The following is a 19,847-nucleotide window of genomic DNA, read 5'->3' on the forward strand; positions in this document are numbered from 1 at the left end:
AAACATCTAAAAAAGAATACTGATTAGTACATATAAAATGTTATTATTCAGGTGAGGGAGTTCTGATCAAGCTTAAAGAAGACCCCATCAAAAGGGTAGAAATGTTGCATTATTGCATTTAAATTTTAAGTAAATAATTTCTATCTATTTTTTTCTCCCCAGGAATATAAATATGATCGCTTTGCAGAAGATGGAAAGGAGAAAACAGCATTCTACAAAAAGGGCAAAAAACTTAAAGCTTTCCTGATGCCATTTGGTTCTGGTACCTCCATGTGTCCTGGCCGATTCTTTGCAGTGAATGAAATAAAACAGTTTCTTGCTGTTCTTCTCACATATGTGGACATGGAACTAGTCGATCAGAAGCCAGTTGGCCAAGATAACAGCCGTTCGGGACTCGGAATACTCCTACCTAGTTCTGATATTTGCTTTCGTTTTAGACTACGGGAATTTGATCATTGATTGATTTTATTTCATTATTCAAACTAGGAAATGCAAGTACTTTATATATCAATGTAAAGCTATGAGCAACATTCTATGAATATGTTCCCACTAAGCAAAAATAACTGCGGAAGGCAGCCATCTTGTGAAATAGAATAATGATCATGATAAATATTAATTTTTCATCTATGATACAAGCCGGCCGCCTTCCCCGATATTTTCCTGTAATGGGAACATAGCCTATGTTGCCAACATATCTAATCACTTCAATTACAATATGTCTAATCTGGACCTTTTACTGTAACATCAAATTAGCATGTCATACATTTTCAGTATGGTAGATGCATTATTACTTAAGATGGCAGATTGCTAGAAGACAATTTGGTTTATAGTTTAAAGGACATAACATATTTATAAGGAAACTCCACCCTGAGCATTCCATTATCCTTACAAATCACCAATTCCTATGCTATGTTTACACGGAACGATAATTCGCCCGATCGTACGATTAACAATGTCGGTGTAACGTTTTTTTTTTTTCATAACGATCAGCGTTTAGACGGTACGATATATCGTACGGAAATTCGTTTTGCAATCGCTTAAAGCCTATCTCACACATTGGTTAAATCGGCAAACGACTGTTCACACGGAACGATCTGCGAATTTTTTTGCGAACGATCAACGACGATTTGAGAACTTGAAAGATCAAAATGAACAATTTCTCGCTCGTCGTTTGATCGTTTGCTGTGTTTACACGTACAATACAATTCGCACGATAATCATTCCGTGTGAACGCAGCACTAGCCAAGTGCTGACTAGGAGCAGAGTTGTCAGTGTGAACCCAATTGTATGACACTAAGTTTGTGAATACTATTTTCTACCGAAGCACTGACAACCCTGTAACTTGTAAGCAAATAACATTTATTTCCAATGACATGGGTCTGTGCTGATTTATTTGTTAAAGGGTAGTGCGGTGTAAAGCATTTATTCACTAAATAACACACATTAAAAAGTTATACAACTTTGTAATGTGTGTTACTTAAGTGAATGGCCCCCTTCCCCATGTTTCCCCCCACCCACGCTAGACCCGGATATATGCATTATACTTACGGAATCGCTGTCAACCTTAAAGAGTTATCTGTGGTATCTTAAGTAATATAGTAATATAGCTATACCTGTAGGGCTTGTCAAGCTAAGTACCTTTGCAAACACATTATTTTAGCAAACTTGCCTAATTCTTCTGATATGCTGCTCTTTCGAACCTATTGCTGACAGCTCATTGTCTAGGTTACCAACCACCTCCCTGCTCTATAAGCAGTGGTCTGTCTGTTAAGTGTGTGTGTGTGTGTGTATCTGTCTGTCTATCTATCTATCTATCTCCTATCTATCTATCTATCTATCTATAATGTAGGTGACAATGCTTTGTAAGCTTTGTGCGTTGTTACCTAGAAAAAGAGCTGTCAATAATGGGAGAAAAGGAGCAGCACATCAGGAGTAGACAACTTCCCAAAATAAATGTATTAGCAGAAGCTAATTCTACAAGTTTACTATGTTAGTTGAGGTGGGAATACCCCTTTAACCCTGACTCCTCGGTAGCTGCTACTAGCCACAGCTATGGGGCCTAGTAAATACTGTTTGTGCAAATAACTCCATTATTAAAATAAACAGTTTAGCTCCAAAGTTCCCCCTAGTGTTGACTCTGCACATTCATTTCTGTCTCCAAGTACATTATTATTTGTTATTTCCATAGCAATGTATTAAGAAATTGACAAAGAATAGTTTTGTCTATTAGCATGGATCCACATAGGCATTCAGAATGTGTTCATAGCGCAGTGGAAACTCTGCACCCCCTCCCCTCCAATAGCTGCACAATATAGAAAATAATAATAAGTAGCAGTCAATTCAGAAGGGCCACAGAACTGGATATAGCTATGTTCACTCAACGCTTTTTCAGTTCCGTTTAAAATTACGTCCGTCATTTAGGTTGTCATTTAGTTGTCCAGCCTCTGCGGGTACATTATTCTAGTTCAGGTGAACTAACTGCCCTTTGGATGTGTCTTTAATTAAAAAGTCCATTGAATTTAATAGTAAAAATTAGGCAGTGAAAAAAGAAAATCTGTGTGTGAACAAAAAATAACGTCCACTGTGTGCAATAGACGTCCGAAAATAATTTTGTTATAATTGATCGTTATCTTGACGTCCGCGAAGAAAACATTCATTATTTAATACATTGTGTGCATTGGACGTCCGTCATTCCATTGACTAAGTCAATTAAAATGTGGCAATAATGGACGTCTTTTTAAATAGCAATAGTGGCCAACTTTTCTCCTTTTTTTTGACGTTGTGTGAGCCTATATCTGTTTTTGAATTTGCAAGTGTTTGAGTCTTGAGAATAGTGGGGGCATTATCAACTTGTTTAATGGATACAAAAATACAGTTAAGGCTATGTTCCCACTACAGGAACGTGCCATCCTTTATCAGGGAAAGGCAACGTTATTAGCAGGCGTCTATTGATAATAATAGATTTCTCCAATAAAGGATGGCATGTTCCCATAGTGGAAATATCTTCTAAAGCAATTTTTTGTTAAAACCTTTCCAAAAAAAGAGGAACACCCACCCTCTGAAAAGTAAAGGTTCAATCTCCGATGGTGGCAAGCCTTTATTATAAGATCTGTGAAATAGCTTCAGATGAGGATAACAACACTATGAGACAGGGTGACTCCTACAAAGACCACCGGACCTGGCCCAGGTCCCAACACAAAATCCTATACACAAGACCACCACTTCAATGGCGAAATATTAATCACTTTATTTAAATCACATATAAAATCACAAACAAATGGAGTAAAATTATGTGAACAAGAGGTACTGTACAAATACACAAGAATAATAAGACAGAATAATAAATCTATGGAAGGGGAATAAGTCTTGTCTAAAGTCTTGTCTACCACTGGAAATGGTAGATGGATCCCTCTAAATCCTAACAGATGGATATCGGCTGGAGTATATCTACACAAACTAAGCTAGATACCTGCTATTGCACCAGTCCCGGATGAACCTAAGTTTGCTAATAAATAGACAGTTCTGGGTCACAAAGAAAGCTCATTGCAAAAACATAGCTGTCCTTTTCCAGAAACAGCGCCACTCTCCCCCAAAGCTTGGATGTGGTAGTGCAGCTTAGTTCCACTAAAAGAGAATGGTAGATGAAGTGTCGGATCCTTGGGGTAGGCAGGGACCACAGGAGCCAGAATGACGGGGCTTCACGGCTTCAGGTTTAATGAAGTAAAACCATGAATTTTAATGGTCTCATAAACAACGCGTTTCAAGGCATAAATTGCCCCTTTGTCAAGTAGGAGAGAAGAGATTTTTGTTTTCTAATAGTCGTCCATCCATCCATTCTTCTTTCTCTTTATCTCATATCTATCTGTCTAATATCTATTGGGCAGCATGAGGACTACACCATAGCTGATGGTCAATGACCAAATTAGCAACACCCAAAGGGTATATCGCCAATACTAATAGAGTAAATGTATAGTACAAATACTAAGAAATAACAATAAATAGTCCCATGGGGTTCAAGGCAACTATACTAAATAACCTATATACAAAAAAGCCAGACTATGGCAACATAACTAAATAGAATAATTACTTTACTAATCCATAGAAACAATACATGACAATACATTAAATATGTAGGAGAAATCAGCCCGGATAATCCTGGTGTACAGGGTATATGAGAGCAGCCTGATAATCATGGTGTACAGGGTATATGAGAGCAGCCAATTTATGGTCCCATGTAGTATTTAGACCCAATTTTAGCCCTCATATAGTTTGCAGGGTTCCTCTATGCTCTTATATAGTAAAAAGGCCACATCTATACCCTAACATAGTCGATAACCCCCCCTCCCAAAAAAAAGGTAGTATCCTACATGTAGGCATCCCCTCCAGCACCATGTCATGTAGGTAATGCATCCCGTACCCCAACCCCCATAAAGAACATCCTTCTGAGGAGTTGGCCCCACCCCCATAGGTCTCCTCTATAACTAAGGGGGAAAAAGGCATACTTACCTGCTGTGCGGTTGCAGTTCTGTAGTCTTCTCATGTCAACTCTCTCCCTGCTCTGTGAGCGCACGAGTGACATCACTCATGTTCCGCAGCTCTAAGGGAGGGAATGGCCTCTTGTGGCCACAACAGTGATTGGCAGGGTGGAGAGCCAATGCTCTCCTTGCCTTGTCAATCCTGCTGCATTCAACTGTATGTTCTCCTCGCATACAAGCACATACAGCTAAATGGTCAGACAAAACATTCAGTAGCCGTGTGGGCCCCCCAGGAGCACTGGATGCTGGCCAGGGGCCACCTACAGCCAATAGACATTTGTTAGGTCTGCCTGCAAAAGCAATAGTTTTTGCAGACAGCATTAACTGGCAAATTCTTCAGTGGGCCCCCTGCCTGTGTGGGCCCGGGAGCAGCCGCCCCCTCTGCCCCCACCAAATTACGCTACTGCTATGAGATGATGGCTTTAAAAAGGCTTAGATGATTTCTTAGAAGAAGATATCATTAACATTATGTAAACGTATACAATTCTTGATTTGAATAGTTATGGTCTGATCACCAATCTGGATCAGGAGAAAAGGTAGAAATAGGTTTATCTTAATTTAGTTGCGTTTTCCATTTTGAGAGGAGAGCAACACTTCACTAAAATACCATGGGAATAACCTTCAAGTTGGCCATACACAGGCATAAGGTATGGTGCCACCATAGTTGTAGCATTGATGATTATTACAAAGAAGACCAGTACAAGTGCCGGATATGCTGAGCTCTGTACAGCTGCTTTACATTTCCCACTCTCTCAGCATTTTCTTTAACATTTCCTTCTCTGGCTGGTATAGAAGAACATTTTTAGGGTACTCAACAGAAATGTTAATATCTTGCCTCAGGTTTATTTCATGTCCCAGCTGCTAGCCTCTAGTCACAAACTGGATGTCTTACAAGCTGTGTTTAGTGACTTATATACAGTACATTGTGCTTCCAGGCCCTATACTGTAGCTGCTGACAGGAGGAGAAAGACTCAGCCTTTTCATACAAGGAGCATTGATCTCATGCAATATGTACACTGGGTCATAGTCATCTCAGCTAGTACAAGGGAATGTGAAGGAGTTTCCAGTCAAAAGGCGGCTATTATTTACAAATATAAAAGCAGCAAACTGATTGGTTGCTTTGGATGACACTACTTGTTTTTCCCTTACACTAGTTGTGATAAATTGACCCCACACTTTATTTTAAAGTTAACTTTATGGGCCCGTTCACACTAGGCAAGGAATTGAAGAGGAAAGATCTCTGCTTGAAATTCCTATTCAGCTCTGACCGAATAAGAGCAAAAGTTGAGCAGAATTCGAGCGGGATTAAAGCTCCATTGACTTCTGTAGGATTCCTCCTGCCTTTTGCTCAGTGTGAACCCTAAGGCTGTGTTCACACACGGTAAATTAAATGCATATAGTAATGCAATATAAGGCCATGTTCACACACTGTCTTCTTTATTAAAATAATAGCCATTGTTTTTGGGCTTCAATGAATTCCATTGAAGTCTATAGAAACAACGACCATTAACTTGAATTATGTACCAACCTCTAAAGTACTGTATGTTAAACAACGGCCGTTATTTAATACGGTTATTTTGAGTATCAAATAATGGCTGTTTAAAATCATTGCGTGAACATTGTTTAAGGGCCTATAACCACGTTCCCCTCTTATCCATTACACATGCTGTAAAAGGGTGGGGCTAATTAGAACTTACATAAAAAAAAGTGCTGCTTCAATAGTTTTTGGTGTTCTTACTAGAGTATTCTAGTAGAGTATTCTTTTTTCAATAAAATATATTATTTTGGTTAAAATTAGTCTTGCATTTTTTTCTTTTCTTTTTTGGTGTTGATTTAAGCATGGTTATGCATTAAGACCTTACATGTTGTAGCCTGATATAGGTTTGGTGTTCTTACTAGAGACATGATACATGACACGTACAGTAGGTCATTATGATACATGGATTCACAGTGTTTCACCAACACTTTAACCTAAATTCTATAACACATTTTGCATTGTCTACACAGGAAAGGGGTCACTCATTTCTAACCATTTCCCTTATATCATATTCCTATGAATATCCAAAATGCTTCAGGAATGAACCAAGCATGCCAGTTTATAGACCTCATGGCAGCCAACCTCCTGCTACACATTGTCTACCAGCTATATTCGTTGTCTCCTCCCCACAGCTGTAGCCTCCCCTGGATATAAGCACAACCCAATGCTCCCTTGTGGATTTACATCTCCCATAGTGCAGCAGATTCCTCAGGTCTAACCTCTCCCAGACAATGCTCTCCCCGGTGACAACCTGCCCAGAGTTCTGCAAGCTGCTCACTTTCATGGTCAAGATTCCCCTAGGTCAGCTCACCATCTGTCTGTGGCTCTTCAGGCTTTCCTTGGTGAAGACAAACTGACAACTCTCATGTGGGTCTCCTAAAAGACTGTAACAGGAAACTCACTGTGCAGAGTACTACAGGCCCCCATGTAACACAGTCCAGCCTGCAACGAACCAGCTCCCCTGCAATGGTGCTCCAGCCTTTCAGTCCACAGTCACTACTTCTGCATACTAGCCCACACTAGCTGCTCACAGATCCTTCACATGTAGACCATGTGCACACAGACCTTTGGTACTGAAACACACTTTTCTATCCGTTACTCCCATCAGCATTGTTGTGCTGTGCTCTGGCCCTGATTCTGGCACTTACCGATAAACAAATCATTCTTACTGTCAGCTGCTGTGACAGGGCATGGCTGCTGCACCGAATACCACCTGTCCGACAATACGGATCCAAGACATAGAGTCATCACACAACACAATATTACAAATACATTGTACCACAGGTACGTGCAAATTATATTTACAGTGACATGTCAATTCTTTGAGCGGAGAGCGGAGGCACGCAAGACATCACATTGAGACACTGAGGCAGACGGGATTCTGAGCGGAGTCAGTGGCGTGGGTCCTGCTTGGAATTTCCACCTGTTTTGCTCAGTGTGAACGCGCCCTAACTCCTAAGCTCAGAATAAACAGATGTTATGATTAAATAGCTATACTGACCCCCCAATATGTGCAATTTGTTCTCCTTCTACTCTATAACCTGCCTGCAGTTTGAACGTTAAAATTACGGCCATCTATTGAAAATGACACAGCAAATAAGGATCATAAACACTATCTGTGGACGTATTTTTGATGTCTGTCCAGAAACAAGGTCACGAAATCTCGTATTAGTAACATAGCCTTTCTCTGAAACTGATTTGGTTATGCCACAGTCAATGCTGGGTGGTCACCACCAAAAGCATTATTAATAAAGATAAGCGAACCTCGAGCATGCTCGAGTCGATCCGAACCCGAACTTTCGGAATTTGATTAGCGGGGGCTGCTGAACTTGGATAAAGCCCTAAGGCTATGTGGAAATCATGGATATAGTCATTGGCTGTATCCATGTTTTCCAGACAACCTTAGAGCTTTATCCAACTTCAGCAGCCGCCACTAATCAAATGCCGATTGTTCGGCTTCGGATGGACTTGAACCCGAACCCGGTTCGCTCATCTGTAATTATTAAATATTAACACACCTGCATAGGTATCACCCTTGGTTTTTGGGCATTATTATTTGCATCTCTTGTATGGAGATACTATATTGTACAGATCTCAAAAGAAGCAGCCTGAATTAATAATAATAATAATAATTTTTTTTTAAAAAGCACTATTTCTTTAAAGGCAGAAATATTCACTAATAAGTCTGTTTTTTTCATTACTATTGCTGACATTATTTTCTAAATCTTGGACAAACCATTTAATAGCACTTATTCGTTTAATAACTTTGTTTTCAAGTGTTTTGTTTATAGAGATATTTGGTAATGTTTATTTTTCAATAGTCAATGGTAAGAATTTTTTATATATTTTGGAATGAGTTATTTTCTGATTGCAATAAATGACACACTGTTGTATCATGTCTGTATCAGAGCTTTTATTCAATTGAATAGTTATAAATACAGAGCCAATTTTAAGCATAAAAGCTAAAAGTATGTTCACACTGAGAAAATAGGGCGCAATTGACATGTCAATTCTTTGAGTGAAGAGGGGAGGCACACGAGCCCTCCCATAGGGATGCCGTCTGACACTGAAGCAGGCAGGATTCCGCAGCTGTGAGTTCCACTGTGGAATTCCACCCCATTTTCTCAGTGTGAACATACTCTTAGGCTATGTTCACACTACGTAAGTTTCCGGCCTGTAGCGCGTTCTGTGAATAAGCAGCCGGAGACTTACGTAGTTTGTGTATAATGGAAAGTATACAAAGTACGGCTGCACAGTTCACACTACGTACGAACTTACGCCCGGATCGTACGCGGCGGCGTAAAAAATGAACCAGACCATTGTTTGCGGACGAAAATGCAGTAACTTACGCCCGTTACATGCGGTCCCGTACGTAGTGGTGATTTCTTCATTTTTGCAGCTTTTTGTGCCGATCCAAAAGGTTCTGTGGGGTGTCCGGGGCTAGGCGAAGATTTCCAAGTAAAAGACCGCTGTCAGATCGCTACGTAGGGCACTCGGGAAGCGTAAGTAGACTACGGGCGTAAGTTCACGGTCCGTACGTAGCCGGCCACAAGTAGCGTAAATCTCCGGCCGGAGTTTACCCCGTATATGTCCGGCCGCGAAAATATGCGGCCGGACATATACGCAGTGTGAACATAGCCTAATACTGCATATTGTACACTTATTTTTCTGCTGTCTGTGTGAGTTTATTATTCTTCCTTTCAATTTCTCTACATTTCTCTTCCTTTCACTCCCCTTTCTTTTTCTTTCTTCCTTTTCTTATCTTGAATATATCATTTATATTGGATTGTGTTTTTTTTCAACAATAGGAAAAAAAATTATATTTCAGAGCCACTTTAAAGTGGTACTGTCATTTGGAGTAACATTTGACATCTCATCAGACATATTAAAAGTAAAGGTCATATATTGTGGAGTGATTATTTGCCAAAGGCAGATATCACCCATGTAATAAAGACAATGATTGTCCAAGGAGCTTGCAATCATTCACTGATTTTTTCAGATTAAAAATCATCATCCACCATCCACGCATTTGTCGGTGAAATAGCTAATGTGTGGCTGATGGCTGATTAAATGGATTCTCTGATGTATAAAATAAATAAATATTATGCTTACCTCTGAATGCTCCTCCTGCCCTGTCTCTGCATCCCCCACTGACTACAGCCACTTCTGAACACATCTGTGCAGTGACAGCCAACTCAGCCAATCATTGCAGAGAAAAGGAAGAGCCAGAGCCAGTGATTAGCTGAGTAGGCTGTCACTGAAGACATGGATTCTTCTGCGGAAGTGTCAGCGGTGGCTTTGGTCAGCAGGGACCCAGAGATAAGGCAGAAGGACACCCAGGGAAACTCTGAAAGGTAAGTATCTTCATTATTTTTTATATACCAAAACTAGAGTACCCCTTTAGAGGAAGGGCTGCACAGACATCATTAGCTATGTCCAAGCTGCCCTGCCCACACGATTATCATGTCATAACCTACATCCCAGCAAGGATAGCCTCGGCACTACTGATGATTATGTGTATATAACGTGACTCGCTACTAGTACACCATATTGGATCTGTGGTGCTCAATCATCCATTAAAGTCCATTTCTTGCATACAAATAACTCCAACAATGAAGTGAAGGATGAGGCACTCACTGGTCTGTGAATAGTTCGTAATTTTATTCGCTTAACTGGTTACATCAGGTGGATCGGACCGTCGCCCGTTCACTCACCTGACCGCGTCTGATCCACCTGATGTAACCAGTTAAGCAAATCATGTCATAACCCTTTGGGTTGGGCCATCTAATACAACCCTTATTTATCTGTGATACGGAGATACAGCCGTTTATGTCTTTGCACCCCACTCCCCGGCCAGCAGAACATTCTCCTCTTTCACTTTATGGACTGTAAGAAAGCAAATGAATCGGATTTGGTTGAAAGGGTCTCATAGATTGACTTCCCCAAAAAAAGACAGGTTCACAGTGAGACACGGTGTGATCAGTAACTATTGACTCCAAATGACAGTATCACTTTAAAGTGTCACTGTCGTTAAAAATTGATCTCTTAAAAAAAAAAAAAACATGAAACAACAGTGACACTTTAAGCCCTTCTTGCAAACCATTGTACTGCGATGCCACAGTGATCTTGCATGCACAGGAGTTTAATATAGAATCAACATCTCCCATGGATCAGAGGTAAATTTAGCTTTTGGAATGGGATAAAAAAATTTAAAATTGTATTAGCCAGTAAGCTGTAATATTTCCATTCTTTTAGCTGTTCTATATCCATCAATACAGGACTTCACAACTGATCCACTCCCTCTTTAATATAAGAATGTCTGTCTGTATCCCAGGCAATTAAGAAAACGAAGAAAATCTGGTTGGTTTCTGGTTAGATTTACATGTCCTAATGTACACATGACATGACTTAAAAGAAATAGTTCAAGAAGAAAATCCCTATTTCAGAAATTAGTTTTTACAATGATCCGCTGATCACCATGGGTACAGGTTCTCACCTTCTACATCAGAGGAGGAAGATGCAGTGGACAGCCACACAATTGACAACCTTTTTGTCTTGTCTTCAGATGCCTTAAAGGGATTTTCCAGTGATAAAAACTATTTTCAACTAATTCATTAAAGTGAAACTTAAAATCTAACCTGCTGATGTCCCTACTCTGGCCCTGGAACCTTTGTTTATTGTGTATCCTGGTCATATGATGGACACATAGATGAATATTCTTTACTTATTCCCAACCTATCTTACAAATCTATATCATAAAAATGAAAGTCTGTCTGTCCCATATAGACTTCCAAACGCCTGAACCGTTTGACCCCAAATTTGGCACACAGATACATTGGGTGCCCGGGAAGGTTTTAGCGAAGGTCCCGTCCCCGCCAGATGTACAGGAGGGGAGGGGGAGGGGGAAGAGAGGCGCCCCATAGAGATGAATGGGAAAATCCCCTCACTGCAAACACAGGTGATATAATTAGCTGCATGTCTCCAGCAGTAAACGGCAGTTGGAGCCTTAGCAACCAATAGGATTACTGCTTTCATTTTCACAGGGAGCAATGGTTGCTAGGGAAGCTGCCTCACAACATCCACAGTAATAACTGGTAGACCCCCTACTCCAACTATACAGTACATGTATATAAAGGGCACTACAGGTATACAGGACCCCCTACTCCATCTATACAGTACATGTATACAGGGCAGTATCACCAGCTGCTGCTGCCCTAAGCACTAAACCTGAGGACGCCCCATCTTCACTCACCAATTAGCATCAGGATAGGTAGGTAATAGCTCCACACGTCACATTTAACACCGCCACACCAGGCCTGACCAATACCGCCATACTGTGACTGGATAACAACTCCATACCAGACCTGACCAATACCGCCATACTGTGACTGGATAACACTGCCATACCAGACCTGACCAATACCGCCATACTGTGACTGGATAACACTGTCATACCAGACCTGACCAATACCGCCATACTGTGACTGGATAACACTGCCATACCAGACCTGACCAATACCGCCATACTGTGACTGGATAACACTGCCATACCAGACCTGACCAATACCGCCATACTGTGACTGGATAACACTGTCATACCAGACCTGACCAATACTGCCATACTGTGACTGGATAACACCGCCACACCAGACCTGACCAATACCGCCATACTGTGACTGGATAACACTGTCATAGCTTCAAAATAGACCTTCAAAATACAGTGATTCAGCACAAAAAGACCTACCATACCTTTTTTTGTTTTTAATTTACATTGGAGCCTATGGACAGCAGATGTTCCAATAAGGCATATAGTTTTATATAAAGGGCTTTAAATTGTTTATTTTTGTTCTATTTCTATGTATCATTATAAAAAGCAATTACAATGTGAATAGGTCTTGAGATTGTTACATCACACAAAGCAGTGTGATTATTGTTCAAATATCAGATAGCGTTTTACATTCCAAAATAGATTGACGCAAAATTTCAGATAGTAAAAATAGCTTCCAATGGTCGTCCTTTGATAGACATGTCTGGATTTACAGTAAAGTCCAGAAACACTTGGCTATTAATAATACATGCATGATATTGACATTTCTTCTCCTACAGACTACAGATGTAGCAGTGCTGAGTTTCTCATAGCTCATAACTAATTATAGGATCATGATGATTCATTATTACTAGTTAGACACAGGTCTGTAGGGAAATCTATTGCGTTGTGCTAACTTTGACAGTTATTACGTTACATAAACGATATAGCCAACAGTTAAAGTGGTACTTCAGAGGGTAAGGCTGGGGTTCACACTACATTTTTGCAATCTGTTTTATAAAAAAAAAAACGGATGAAAAATTTGATGAATTTGTGTGCATCTGTTTTGATACATTTTTCTGTTGACTTCCATAAAAAAAAAGGATAAAAAAACATCAAAACACGTGATTTTTTTTAGCATACACAAAAACATGGTCCACATGGTCGGTAAGAAATGTACCATCCCCATATCTGGCGTGTCTCAATAAAAAGACTTTTTACCAATGTGCGCTCACCTGATAGGCGGGCATGGGCATGACTTGGTGGGGGGGGGGGGTTTAAACTAAGACCTGGATTTAAAAAAAATCGAGGATCAATGCACACTGCGACTTAAAGGGGTTGTCCAGAAAACAAAAACAATATTCTAATCGATCCCCCTTTCCAATACTACCCTATGTCTAATATACATGTATAACCTATCTTGCACCCTTTCCCTGTTTTGTTCTCATAAATACCCGCTCTGGATGTCTAAAATCATCTTCTGTGTGTCCTCTTCCCCCTCCCTTTGTGGTCACAAGACATGTGATCTCCTCTCAGGGGGCCGGGTTAGCTCTCTATTGACTTGGTAACCCAGCACCCAGGAGGCATCATCTGTACCTGTTCACTGCTAGTTAAAAATGCTGCTTCCATAGACTTACATGTGTCCCTGAGCCTAGGTTTCTGTAGCATGAAACTTTATAGCTCTATCTCTGCTTGCTGTCAGTGAATGCAGGCATATGTACCTGTCTTTGTGTCTCAGCTCTGTATATTGTAAGGGTTATAGATATTCTTAGAGTCTGGATGGAACTAGAATGTTTTTATTCACAGTCACCAAGCAGAGATCTAAACCTACACTACATCCCCCACCTCCTTGGTAAGCAGATGCCCGTTATGCAGCGCATAGCTACACCATGCGCGCGTCAGCTCTGCTACATCATGCTGATACATCAAGTACGCAAATGGACTAATCAAGGAAATGCATGATGGGAAATGCAGTTTCCTGGCTTACGCCATCTTGGATATAGATCAGCATTTAGAAAAACTTGTAACTCAGGAATGCAGCAGCTAGAAAGTTGGGACAAGGGAACTTGGTAAGTAAGGGCCCTATTACACCAACAGATTATCAGACAGATTTTTTTAATCCAAAACCAGAACTGGATTTGAAAAGAAGAGAAATCTCAGTCTTTCCTTTATTACCTGTTCTCTGTTTATAGTACACTCCTGGCTTTGGCTCAAAAAAATCTGTCAGATAATCTGTTGGTGTAATAGGGCCCTAAGACCAGCTGGGTTTGGGAGCATTTCATTTTTTAGCTCTTAAGCGGATAAATTCTTTAAGATATGCCAACATAATATTTAGTCCAAACTTAAAGTAGTGCGGTGTAAAACATTTTTTTCACTAAATAACACACATTACAAAGTTATACAACATTATAATGTGTATAATTAATGTAAATGGCCCCCTTCAGTCCTGGCCGCCATCTTGGGATGATTACCTCACTCTTCAGGAGGCTGGCCTGACTGCTCCAGCCCTCCCTCATGCCGCCCCCCCCCCCCCCTCCGGCATGTCATCAGCTGCTCAGCCGTGATTGGCTGAGCATAACAGAAGCCCCAGACGTCTTCTGTTATGCTTAGCCAATCACAGCTGAGCAGCAGATGACGCGCTGGAGGGGGGGGGGGGCGGCATGAGGGAGGGCTGGAGTAGTCAGGCCAGCCTCCTGAAGAGTGAGGTAATCATCCCAAGATGGCGGCCGGGACTGAAGGGGTTGACAGTGACTCTGTGGGTATTCAGCATTACACTCCATGTCAAGCGTCGGGAGGGGGGGTGGTGTAAACATGGGGAAGGGGGGCATTTACATAAATTACACACATTACAATGTTGCATAGCTTTGTAATGTGTGTTATTTAGTGAAAAAAGGTTTTACACCACACTACTCCTTTAAGGTCCTCATTCACGTTGTGTGAACATAGCCTTAAAGTGAATCACAAAAACATCTCTTAGGCTATGTTCACACAATGTCAAAAAAAGACGTCCAATTTTGCAATTTGACTTCGATGCAATGCAGTAAAGTGAATGGAATGACAGACGTCTAATGTGCACAGTGTATTAAATGACAGACATTGTCTGTGCGGGCATCAAAATAATGATCATGACAGTTATTTTCGGACGTCTTTTGCAATAAGTGGACGTCATGTTTTAGTTGTTTACACAAATTTTTTCTTTTTTCACCATCTTTTCACCGCTTTTACCGTTTTTTACTATTTATGGCCGATCAGTCCATCTGGCATCCAAATATCAAAATGACGTCCATCATTTCAAACCCAAAATGACGGACATCCTTTTAAACGGAGACGAAAAAAATGTTGTGTGAACATAGCCTTACAAAGACATCTCTTATACTGCACAATCATGTCTTATAAAGAATAATAATTTTAGTTATATTCATTATATTTATATTTATACATTGACACATTCTACAGCACTCTAATATATACCACAATGCTTAACACTACCAAGTAGTATCCCCAAGGCATTTATTCCCTTTCCATTATATCTACAGTCATAGATATGGCCCCTTTGTGCTGTTTAAGAATAGACACCCATGGTACATGTATAGTAGGAAGTGATAACATATAGAAATTATAATTCAATTAGAACCCATATGCCAGGCAGTAAAGTATTACAAGAGGAAAACAGGGTGGACAGTATGTACTCCATATTTATACTGAGTTGTTGTATACAAACATATGTATATCCATATGTAAAAAAATATGTGGTCATGTAGGACAGAGCTGACAACAGATTATTTTTTAGTTTAGAATGCAAGAAATTGTGAATGTTTTACCTAAGAACATCGGCATAAAATACCAGGTACACTACTGATACATTACCCCTATTCGCAGGTACACTACAGATATATTATCACTATCCCCACTACACTACTGATACATTACCACTATTCCTAGGTACACTACTGATATATTCCCACTATTCCCACTACACTACTGATACATTACCACTATTCCTAGGTACACTACTGATATATTCCCACTATTCCCACTACACTACTGATACATTACCACTATTCCCAGGTACACTACTGATATATTACCACTATTCCCACTACACTACTGATACATTACCACTATTCCCAGGTACACTACTGATACATTACCACTATTCCCACTACACTACTGATATATTACCACTATTCTTAGGTACACTACTGCTATATTACCACTATTCTCACTACACTACTGACATATTACCACTATTCCCAGGTACACTACTGATATACAGTATTCCCACTATTCCCACTACACTACTGATATATTACCACTATTCCCACTACACTACTGATATATTCCCACTACACTACTGATATATTATCACTATTCCCACTACACTACTGATATATTCCCACTACACTACTGATATATTACCACTATTCCTAGGTACACTACTGATATACAGTATTACCACTATTCCTAGGTACACTACTGATATATTCCCACTATTCCTAGGTACACTACTGATACATTACCACTATTCGCAGGTACACTACTGCTATATTACCACTATTCTCACTACACTACTGATATATTCCCACTATTCCCAGGTACAATACTGATATACAGTATTACCACTATTCCCCCTATACTACTGATATATTCCCACTATTCCCACTACACTACTGATATATTCCCACTACACTACTGATATACAGTATTACCACTATTCCCAAGTACACTACTGATATATTACCACTATTCCCAGGTACACTACTGATATATTACCACTATTCCCAAGTACACTACTGATATACAGTATTACCACTATTCCCAAGTACACTACTGATATATTACCACTATTCCCAAGTACACTACTGATATGTTACCACTATTCCCAAGTACACTACTGATATATTACCACTATTCCCAAGTACACTACTGATATACAGTATTACCACTATTCCTAGGTACACTACTGATATATTAGCACTATTCCCAGGTACACTACTGATATATTACCACTATTCCCAGGTACACTACTGATATATTACCACTATTCCCAGGTACACTACTGATATACAGTATTACCACTATTCCTAGGTACACTACTGATATATTACAACTATTCCCAGGTACACTACTGATATATTACAACTATTCCCAGGTACACTACTGATATATTACCACTATTCCCAGGTACACTACTGATATATTACAACTATTCCCAGGTACACTACTGATATATTACCACTATTCCCAGGTACACTACTGATATATTACAACTATTCCCAGGTACACTACTGATATATTACCACTATTCCCAAGTACACTACTGATATACAGTATTACCACTATTCCTAGGTACACTACTCATATATCACCACTATTCCCAGGTACACTACTACATGGCCCTTATTTCCGGGTACACTATATACACTATTGATGAGTTACCACTATTCCCAGCTACACTATTGATATACATGACCCATATTCCCAAGTACACTATGGATATACATGGCCCTTATTTCAATGGTACACTCTTGATATACATGACCCATATTCCCAAGTACACTATGGATATACATGACCTGAATTTCCAGGTACACTAATAATATACTGTATAACCACTATTTCCAGGGACACTATTAATATATGACCATGTTTTCAGGTACACTAATGATATACATGACCCATATTCTCAGCTACACTTTTGATATATATTACCCTTTTTTCCAGGTACACCATTAATGTATGACCACCTATTTCCAGGTACACCATCAATATATTATCCCTATTTCCAGGTACACCATCAATATATTATCCCTATTTCCAGGTACACCATCAATATATTATCCCTATTTCCAGGTACACCATTAATGTATGACCACCTATTCCCAGGTACACTACTGATATATTACCACTATTCCCAGGTACACTACTGATATACAGTATTACCACTATTCCTAGGTACACTACTGATATATTACAACTATTCCCAGGTACACTACTGATATATTACAACTATTCCCAGGTACACTACTGATATATTACCACTATTCCCAGGTACACTACTGATATATTACAACTATTCCCAGGTACACTACTGATATATTACCACTATTCCCAGGTACACTACTGATATATTACAACTATTCCCAGGTACACTACTGATATATTACCACTATTCCCAAGTACACTACTGATATACAGTATTACCACTATTCCTAGGTACACTACTCATATATCACCACTATTCCCAGGTACACTACTACATGGCCCTTATTTCCGGGTACACTATATACACTATTGATGAGTTACCACTATTCCCAGCTACACTATTGATATACATGACCCATATTCCCAAGTACACTATGGATATACATGGCCCTTATTTCAATGGTACACTCTTGATATACATGACCCATATTCCCAAGTACACTATGGATATACATGACCTGAATTTCCAGGTACACTAATAATATACTGTATAACCACTATTTCCAGGGACACTATTAATATATGACCATGTTTTCAGGTACACTAATGATATACATGACCCATATTCTCAGCTACACTTTTGATATATATTACCCTTTTTTCCAGGTACACCATTAATGTATGACCACCTATTTCCAGGTACACCATCAATATATTATCCCTATTTCCAGGTACACCATCAATATATTATCCCTATTTCCAGGTACACCATCAATATATTATCCCTATTTCCAGGTACACCATTAATGTATGACCACCTATTTCCAGGTACACCATCAATATATTATCCCTATTTCCAGGTACACCATCAATATATTATCCCTATTTCCAGGTACACCATTAATGTATGACCACCTATTTCCAGGTACACCATCAATATATTATCCCTATTTCCAGGTACACCATCAATATATTATCCCTATTTCCAGGTACACCATCAATATATTATCCCTATTTCCAGGTACACCATTAATATATTATCCCTATTTCCAGGTACACAATGGCTATATGACTTGTATCTCCAGGTACACAATGGCTGTATGACTCCTATTTCCAGGTATACAATGGCTGTATGACTCCTATATCCTGGTAAACTATTGATATACATGATCCCTATATTTTCTTTATATAAAAAAAAACCCTCAGAATTTTTCCGCCACTTTTAACTGAACTCATTCTTCTCTTGTTCATTTTACACTTCTACAATAATTTATTTTCTTTTATATTGGTAACGTATATTATTCCAAGTAAATGGATCATTTCCTAAGTTACTTCTATGGTATTAGCCCAGTAAATCAAATCTCTGCCTTCATTCTGTATAATACACTGACTGGCAGAGCTCAGCTACACATGCTAGAATTAAAAGCTCACAACACATTTACTGACCACAGTTTACAAAAATCCTATTCACACAATTGAGATGCATTAGACATTTGCACCAGATGGAGTTTTTTGGACTGCACAATATCCAGAATCTGGCTGAAGAAATCTGCCGTTCAAACACACCAGGCTTAGGGAACAGTCCCAGATCACCAGAATCTTCCAGAATGATTATAGATATGACTGCATGCAATTGTCAATTAGAAAATACTGTCATTTTAATTTTAATTTTAAATATAGAATCATGATTTTGTATATGAGAGATTGGAAAAATGTTTGAATAGATAGATATCAGAAAGATAAATAATAAATAAATAGTAATAATAAATAGGTAGAAAGAGATAAATAGATAGATAGATAGATTGATTATAGATAGGAGATAGATAGATAGATAGATAGATAGATAGATAGATAGATAGATAGATTGATTGATTATAGATAGGAGATAGATAGATAGATAGAGAGATAGAAGATAGATAGATGGAAGATAGATAAGATAGATAGATAGATAGATAGGAGATAGATAGATAGATAGATAGATAGATAGATAGATAGATAGATAGGAGATAGATAGATGGAAGATAGATAGATAGATAGATAGATA

The 19,847-nt window shown here is 39.2% G+C and overlaps 1 protein-coding gene across 2 annotated transcripts in view; it reads left to right on the plus strand.

The window, feature by feature from the left end:
* Window positions 1–6,329, plus strand: part of CYP7B1 (cytochrome P450 family 7 subfamily B member 1) — a 151,938-nt gene extending 145,609 nt beyond the window's left edge. For both annotated transcript variants that reach the window (XM_069957535.1, XM_069957536.1), the window contains exon 6: window positions 163–6,329. In XM_069957535.1, coding sequence (XP_069813636.1) covers window positions 163–459 — 297 coding nt within the window. In that variant the 3' untranslated portion in view covers window positions 460–6,329. The remainder of the gene's footprint in view (window positions 1–162) is intronic.
* The last annotated feature ends 13,518 nt before the right edge of the window (window positions 6,330–19,847 follow it).

This window comes from Dendropsophus ebraccatus, chromosome 2, assembly GCF_027789765.1.
Source record: "Dendropsophus ebraccatus isolate aDenEbr1 chromosome 2, aDenEbr1.pat, whole genome shotgun sequence".
NCBI classification, from domain to species: Eukaryota; Metazoa; Chordata; class Amphibia; order Anura; family Hylidae; genus Dendropsophus; species Dendropsophus ebraccatus.